This window comes from Aphidius gifuensis, linkage group LG1 (genome assembly GCF_014905175.1).
Source record: "Aphidius gifuensis isolate YNYX2018 linkage group LG1, ASM1490517v1, whole genome shotgun sequence".
Taxonomy (NCBI): Eukaryota; Metazoa; Arthropoda; class Insecta; order Hymenoptera; family Braconidae; genus Aphidius; species Aphidius gifuensis.
The window spans coordinates 17,664,782-17,674,138 of NC_057788.1; the positions used below are offsets into that span (position 1 = coordinate 17,664,782).

General features: G+C 33.4%; 1 protein-coding gene across 1 annotated transcript; it reads left to right on the plus strand.

The window, feature by feature from the left end:
- The first annotated feature begins 5,781 nt into the window (after nucleotides 1-5,781).
- On the plus strand, nucleotides 5,782-8,154 carry LOC122859919 (secreted RxLR effector protein 161-like). Its single transcript, XM_044163621.1, has 2 exons — nucleotides 5,782-6,258; nucleotides 8,146-8,154. The coding sequence occupies exons 1-2, from the start codon at nucleotides 5,782-5,784 to the stop codon at nucleotides 8,152-8,154; spliced, it is 486 nt and encodes a 161-aa protein (XP_044019556.1).
- The last annotated feature ends 1,203 nt before the right edge of the window (nucleotides 8,155-9,357 follow it).

Here is a 9,357-nt window from a genome sequence, read left to right on the forward strand (position 1 = left end):
ATCTGTCAGGTTACCGAGTAATTTATATCGAATAAAATCATGAAGTTCCTTATCTTTTTTGGGGAAATCTTTGAAAAACCCGGAGACCCAATATCTGCGGGCAATCACAGTACACTTTAAATTTTTGAGTTCACTCAACAGTTCAGGATATTTATAAATTTCGTGTATCCATTTTTTATCACGGCTATCTTCTACTTTTTTTTTTTTACAAGTAAATTCAACTTCGTTAGTTTCAAGTCCGCGTTTCATTTTTATTTTAGTAGTTAAGATGTGACTACGTAGACCCGGAAAACACAACTGACACTTGTCGTGAAAATTTTCAAGGATGATAGTCAAAATAATTTTAGTCAGGCCCATTTTCCCACCACCATAAATACTTATCATTTCTAATTGGTCCATTTTTGCTAAGATGTTGCCAATAGAAAATCAGAAAATCAAAAAAAAAATAACAGGTGTATCTTAAAATTTTTAGAAATTTGTCGGTAAAACTTACTTAAATACAAAAAATAAGGTAAGTTTTTATTTTAAGATGTTGTATAGGATTTTTTATGAACTGATTTTCTAAAAAATTTTTTGTAGTTTAAAATGTTTCTTTTGTTATTTTATTTTTACGAGTTGCATGTTTTTCAGATTTCCATGCCGAGGGTTAATTTTTTTTCGATAGACTTTTTCTAAATGTTCCTGCTGAAACAGGGAAATCTGAAAAACATGCAAGTCGTAACAATAAAATAACAAAAGCAACATTTTAAACTTCAGAAAAATTTATGTCGTTCGTAAACTAAATTAACAGCGGGATGATTTTTTCTATTCTACCCTTATACGATTTGAATACGAAACTAAAAACTATATTAAAAAAACTCCTTTATTCTTATATTTTCCGAAAACTATACTAAAAACTATATTAAAAAAACTACTTTTATCTATGTTTTCTTGAAACTCTATTCTTTTTCCCTACTATAAAACTAAACACATGTATTTCAAAACTAACACCGAAAAACTATACTAAAAAAACTAAACAGAAAAACTATATTAAAAAAACTACTTTTATTTATATTTTCTTGAAACTCTATTCTTTTTTCCCCCTATAAAACTAAACACCTGTACTTCAAAACTAAAGCAAAAAAACTATACGAAAAAAACTCTACTAAAATTCTATACTAAAAATACTAACCCAAAAAACTATACTAAAAAAAAAACAACTGAAAACTCTATGCTAAAAAACTATCTACCTGTACGATTTCCTTATTCTATGCCTATACTACGCTTACCTATGCTCTATTCTTATTCTATTTCTATACTACGCTTGGCCTATGCTCTATATGTACTTCACCGTTGCCCCGTGACGTCACCCATGCATTTTTACTACGCGGCCTTACAATCTCATTCATCCTATACTACACACCCCCTCACACACATACCTCTCTCTCACACACATACCTCTCACTCGCACCTATGCTATTTTATTTTTACCCCATGCATCCTATGCGGGCCCATGCACAACACACACGAGGGGGAAAGGAGGGGGAACCAAATTCCCGGAATTCGCCCAGAAGAGCCACCTTCTACTAGTCGAGAATTGGATGTCTTGGAAATTTGAGACAAAAGTGAAGCTGATGGCCATTGGGACTATGAGCACAGTCACCGAGACAAATCCAATGCCGTTCCAACCTGCAGAAGAAAATGGTATGCAGGAGTATAGAAACTCACTCGTTAATAGTGGGAGCTCAGTGAAGGAAAAGCACAGAGCGTAATTGTGTGTAGTGTAACACACCAGGTGCAGCAGCATCTCAGAAATTGTTCAACAGCCAAAGAAATGTGGGACCGTCTTCACTCAGTGTATGAAAGCAAGAGTGAGACATTAGCTCACATGTTGGCCCAAGAGTGGTACTCCATAAAGAAGGATGACAGTGAGAGCATGGCGTCATATATATCAAATGTCCAAGAGCTTGCTCATAAAATGAAAGAATTGGGTGAGCCTGTATCTGACGTAATGATAATTAGAAAAATACTTTTAACTTTGCCTCCATCTCTAGATCATTTCTATACTTCATGGGAAAGTACAGAGCCTTCTTCACGTACAATTGAAAATCTCACCTCCAGATTGCTAATGGAGGAAGAGAGAAAATGTATAAGAGAAGAGAAGGAAACAAGTGAGGCTTTAGTAGTTAAAAAGTTCAACAAAAAAGGTAGAACAAAAAAGGACAAAACCTGTACTTACTGCAAGAAGACAGGTCATCTGTGGAAAAGCTGCTATAAAAGAAAAAATGATGAGGCTGTTGAAGCAAAGCAACCCAAGGGTGAAGTAGCTGGCAGTACTCATGAAGAAGGGACCTTCATCCACGAACTACTCATGGCCTCGTCACTGCCAAAAAAAATGAATTGACAAGGACGTTTGATTCTGATGAAACTTGAAAAATAAGAAGCCCTGTGGTCTAGTGGTCAAGGCGTTTGCCCGGAAAGCAAAAGAGTCTGATTCCCGGCGGGGAACTTCTTATTCTAAGTTCTGGTTTAAAAGAATTGACATAAAACAAATTTGTGATGAAACTTATAAATATAAGTGTGGTCAATGGTGAATCCTGGGTAAAAATGAGTCTCAGTAATGTGCTATTTATTCCTGAATTAAAATATAATTTATTTTCCATGATCAGTGCTGCAGATAAAGGTTATGCAGCAACGATGACAAACAGCAAGTGTATCATCACGAAAAATGGGTGCAGAGCAGCAGTGGGAGATAGAGAAAGAAATCTCTACACCATGAAGTTTAAAGTGTGCAATCCAAGCACAGAAAGCATGAAACATGCTTTAGTTGCTGAAAACCCTGGCGGAAATGGTGAGAGCTAAGCCAGAAGAAAACGATATCGCTTTTGTCGCCAAAGCCAGAGCAAAGCCAGAGATAATAAAAACAGAATAATAATGATATGAAACGTAAATTTGGACTTTATATGGATATATTATTTAAATTAAATTATTATAGAACTTATTTTTAGCAATAATATTGATGTAAAGAGTATATAAGTATATAAGTATAACAAGTAATGTAAAAGTTGACAGATTTTGACGTTTTGAGGTTGACTTGAATCGGCTAAACACAAAAATCCCTAGCGTAAAGCAATAGTAAATCCAAACTTTTTCCAGAGTGAAGCCAGACTTGTAAATAATACATTTATTTATAACAATAGCACTAACTATTAATAAACAATACTAAATTGATAAATTTTAATGATTTTTAGAGACATTTTTATTGTTAAAATTAATTTTTCGCTTAAGAAAAAAAAAAAAACATCGATTCGTGGCAATACAAAAATACGCGAAAAATTAATTATCATAATAAAAAAGTCTCTAAAAGTCATTAAAATTTATTAATTTAATATTGTTTATTAATAGTTAGTGCTATTGTTATAAATAAATGTCTTTTTTACAAATCTGGCTTCACTCTGGAAAAGGTTTGGATTTACTATTGCTTCACGCTAGGGATTTTTGTGTTTAGCCGATTCAAGTCAACCTCAAAACGTCAAAATCTGTCAACTTTTACATTACTTGTTTTCCTTGTATTCTCTCTATCTCTCTACATCAATATTATTGCTAAAAATAAATCAAATAATAATTTAATTTAAATAATATATCTATATAAAGCCCAAATTCACGTTAGATATCGTTAATATTCTGTATTTATTATCTCTGACTTTGCTCTGGTTTTGATCTGGCTTTGGCGACAAAAGCGATCACGCCAGTTCTGCCAGGGAATGATAATTGCAGCTTAAAACAGTGGCATGAGCGATTGGCTCATCAAAATTATGACCACGTTAAGCGTTCGTTAGCCACTAAGGGAATTAAAGTGGTTGGGAAAAGAGAAGAATGTCAACCATGTGTCCTTGGAAAGATGACTAAAATACCACATCCACCAAGTTGCTCAACAACAACTCGAGTTGGTCAACTGGTACATGCAGATGTATGTGGTAAGATGCCAGCACTATCACTTAATGGGTCAGAGTACTTTCTATTATTCAAAGATGACTTTTCAAATTACCGATACGTCTACTTCTTGAAACAGAAGAGTGACGTAACAGCTTGTCTTAATAATTTCTTGATCAGAATTAAAAAAGAAACAGGTGAAAGTGTAAATACTCTGAGGACAGACAATGGTAAAAAGTTTGTCAATGAGCAGATAGAAAAACTGTTGTTTGAGAATGGTATTCAGCACGAGAAAACTGTCCCATATACACCTGAGCAAAATGGCAAGGTTTACACCATTCAACAGAATGTTCGTTGAAGCCGCCAGAACTATGTTGTGCAGCAAACAACTACCTATAGCTGAAGCTGTCAACACAGCTGTATATACCATCAACAGAACTGGCAAAAGCTCAACAGAAGGGAAAACACCAAGTGAAGTTTGGCACAAGACCAGTGTCAACATGAAACAGTTCAGAGAATTTGGTACCAAAGTACATAGTCCAAAAGAAAAGAGAACAAAATGGGATCTGAAAGCTGAAGAAGGTGTAATGGTGGGCTATAGCCAAGTGGTAAAAGGTTATCGAATCTGGTTCCCAAATGACCATAAAATAGAAGCCAGATGTGATGTAAAGTTCCTTCAACCAAGTCAACAAGATAAGTTGACATTTAAGCTAACTGATGAAGAGACATCAAAACTCCAATCTTGGGGTATAAGATTGCCAATAGTTGAAGAAGATGCAGCTGAACAGCAACACAATGAAGTGTTGGATGATGCCATCAGCATAAATGACTCTTCAACGTCAGATGATGAATTGAACAGCTTTGATAGCAGAACTGTTGATTCAAATGATGGCAACATATGCAGGGCTATTGTGTGCCTTTACCCCAAAGAAGACTTGCTAAACTGGATCTGTTGTGACCAATGTGGTAACTGGTACCATATGACATGTGAGGGTGCAAAACCTGCTGATGCTGAGGGTCCATATGACTGCACTATATGTAGAGACAATCATGATGCACCTGATAATGGAATAGTCAATGAGGCTGCTGCCTTAGTTGGCGACGAACCAGAAAACTACTCCAGTGCCAAATACAGTGACAACAAAGATGAATGGCAACAAGCCATGAAAGAAGAAATGTTGGCCCATGAGATTAATGGTACATGGATCCTGACTGATAGACCAGCAGGAGCAAATGTGTTGAAAAATCGTTGGGTATTCAAGCTCAAACAAAAGGCAGATGGATCTGTGGACAGGTATAAAGCTAGGCTCGTTGTCAAAGGTTGCCAACAAAGAGCTGGCTTTGATTATGCTGAAACTTTCAGCCCAGTCGTAAAGTTTGATTTCATCAGAGTAATGCTGAGTCTTGCTGCATCAAGAAATATCCAAATTAAACAGTTCGACATTAAAACAGCATTTCTATATGGTGACATAAAAGAAGAAGTGTATATGGAACAACCAGAAGGGTTTAATGATGGTTCCAATAAAATATGCAAGTTAAAGAAAAGCTTCAAGGGACTGAAACAAGCTCCAAGATGTTGGAAGTTGAAACTAGTTTCGTGTCTTGAAAAATTCAACATGAAACCAGTTGATGCTGATCCTTGTGTACTCAGATGAGGGTGTCATCGTAGCCATCTATGTAGATGATGGCCTTGTAATTTCAAGAGACTTAAAGAAAATCGAAATTCTTCTTGAACATTTGAAACAAAATTTTGATATTAAAGTGTCTCCTTTAAGTATGTTTTTAGGTATCCAGCTCAATAGAACTACAGATGGATCAATTGTTGCACATCAAACACTCTACACCAGAAAGATTCTGGAAAAATTCAACATGGAGTTGGCTTATCCTGTCAGCATTCCAGCTGACAATTACCAAAATGTCAGTATGTTAAAAGGCAAGCAGAATGATCGTTTGCTGAACGTACCATTCAGAGAAGCAGTTGGCAGTTTGCTGTTCCTGTCAATGGTGACAAGGCCAGATATTGCCTTTGCAGTCAATTCTGTCAGTCAACACTGCAACAACTATCAGAGGCCTCATTGGGAGGCTGTCAAACGTATTATTAAGTATTTAAAAGGGACTTTAGAATTTGGGATAAAATTTGAGTCAGGGAAAAATATAAAATTAGTTGCTTTTGCTGATGCAGATTTTTCTGGGGATACAACAACGCGAAAATCAACTTCTGGGTATTTATTGGAATCAAATAATTGTCCAATAATTTGGGGGTCTCGTAAACAGAAGGCAATTGCCTTGTCAACAGCAGAAGCTGAATTTGTTGCTGCTTGTCAGACTTTAGTTAATTTAATTTGGGTAAAATCATTAATAGATCAATTAATTAAACAAAAATTAGAGACACCTCCTCTATTAATTGATAATCAATCAGCAATTGCATGGATAAAGAATGGTCAATTTGAGACAAAATCCAAACATGTTGACATCAAATTTAAATTCATCTTTGATGCTGCAAAGCAGTCTAAATTCATTCCTGAATATATAAACACGAAAAGACAATTGGCCGATATATTTACGAAGCCAATAGCAACAAAAAGATTTCAAAAATTAAGAAAAATGATTGGGATAATTGATTGTGCTGAATTGAACTAATATTTATTATATTTTTGTTTCTCTAAAATAATGTAATCAGCACAATGTTTTTATAAAACACCAATAGTAATAATGGAAACATTAAAGTGGGAGTGTTGAAAAGGTTAATGTCTCCATTACCGACCTATGTATTAAGGGTTCAAATTGTGACCTGTCGGACAAATAATAGAGAGCTGCGTCTCTCTCTGTTTCTAAATTCCTAGATATTCCTCTCCCTTAAAATTGTATTCTCTCCTGTAACAACCATGAGGTCTGGTCTTTTCTAACCAGCCCACGTTTAATAAATTATCATAACCTCCGTGAAAGTATTATCTATTTATTGATTATAAATCCTTATATTCACCTTGCTAAATCCAACATTCTTCAACAAATGGTCAGCACGAGCATTGGCATAAGAGCCTGGGTAAGCAAAGAACCAACCGTGAGTCAACCAAGCCTTAGCCCATGAATATGGCGCACAATCAGCTGCCAAGCATTGAATACCATTATTGAGACGAGACTTGGCCGTGTTGTGAGTCTTGGCAATTCTTACACGGGTAAAAGAATATCAGGAAATCTCCGAATATATATCTCAATATCAAACCATATCCATAATAACCATAAGGGTATTTGTGTATGAAATAATATGTTTTAATGTATCTTACACAATTCAAAGCATGAACAGTGTTGTGTCTTTATATCTTTAGATATACCGAGTGTCCCATTTTAATTTATCAATGGATTTTTTTCGAAAAATAAAGCTTAAATTGTAAAATGTTTCAAGTAAAAGTTTTCCGGTTTTTTCAGGAAAATCCATAAACAGAGAAAATTGGGTCGAAAAAAAAAGTGATTTTATCGAAAAATTTTTCAAATAAAAAGTGTTAGTTTTGATGTAGAAAACGTTTTGGTGCAAAAAAAAAATGCAGTATCCATTTAAAAAAACTATGATTATACCGGAAACTCCGCCATTTTGGATTTTTCGAATTTTTTTTTTTTTTTTCTCCGTCCTCCTCCAAACCCTACAACTTTTACTTGAAACATTTTATAATTTAAGCTTTATTTTTCGAAAAAATCCATTGATAAATTGAAATGAGACACTCGGTATACTCATATTTGTAAATATATCGAGAGATATTTGTATATGAAATAATATGTTTAAATGTATCCTTTATAATTTAGAGGATGAACATTGTTGTGTCTTTATATCTTTAGATATGTACTCATATTTGTAAATATATCGAGAAATATTTGTATATGGAATAATATGTTTGAATGTATCCTTTATAATTTACATGATGAACATTGTTGTGTCTTCATATCTCTTGATAGATAGTGCAACCGATTTTTTGACCTGCACGGCGAGAACTATCGGCCAAGGTTTACAACGAGGATTTCCCAACATCCTTCTCTAAATCACATGATAAAAACCTTTTTAATTCCTACGTTATATAACCTGCGGTTTTTATTACTATTTGAATTCTTTTATTTTATATTCAAATTTTACCACCAAATTACTTTAATTTAATATTATAAGATTTTAGTTAAATATTTTAAATAAAATCGAACACAATTTTTTAATTTAATATTATTTTAATTCTTTATTTTAATATTCAGTTTATATGATATACTGATAATAATTATACAAGATATGCTTTAATGTATGTGTGATGTGGCAAAGCCACGTCACCAAGAAGTATTTATAAGTTTTATTTTACGGACGCACTCGATGGTGGCCGGACTGGAAGTAATTTTTATATTTTTAATATTTTACAAACTAAATTTTCTCCGCTGGCGCTCGTACAAGTTCGAGCGTCATCGGGCTCATGTGCGCAGTAAAAGATGCAGTAGCGCAAATTTGCGTTATGCCACTTCCATCTCGTTACATCACCCCCCTTTTTTGTCAAGATTATAATTATAATCTTAACAAAAACAATTAGCATAATGCAAATTTATGTTACATAATCAAAACAATAAGTTCACACCAATACTTTGAACTCATACAAAAGGTTTAAATTTCAGTTGTCATGGACTTAAAATTATCATTATTTCCATTTGAAATTAAATCTAACTTTTACCCAATGAAAATTTTATAATAATTCTATTTACAAACACAAATATTTCTTTTAAAAAGTAAATTGATCTTTGACCTCGAAACTTCAAAATACAAAATTACGATTATTAAATATTAAACTATTAAATTATTTACAAAAAAAGGATATAATACATATTTTTTTTTTAATTCATTTTATAAAATTTTAATGAATTTGCGCCACTCCTTTAATATTCCCAGCATATTGTAGAAGTAGCATCCACCATGATATTATTTGTTCTTGAGCGTTATCACACATGGCATATACTTGAATGCGCCATTGAAGCTCACATATGAATATGAAAGTTAGCAAGCCACCTGGTCCTTGGCATGAGGCAAATGACATTAACCAGAGTAATTCAGCATTCACTCCTCTCAATTGACTAGTCAAGTTAAAGTCAACAAACATCTCCAAATGACCCAAATATCTTTTACATCCAAATTTGCCATCAAATTTGTACTTTCTGCCAGTCATATTATTATTATTAATTAAATGTTTGTATTTTATCTTGCATTTAATTTTATTTTGAATTTTATTATTGACACTATTAACCAGTTTGTATCGTTGCCCAGTATTTACTTTTTCAATATCATTGTCATATTTATTATTGACCACATTGACTTTCATTTTCTTTTCAGCAACATTCAAATTGTTATTATTAGTATTATTTTTACATATATTATTATCATAAATTATTTGGTGATAATTATTTATTTTCTCAACATGATTCTGGTGA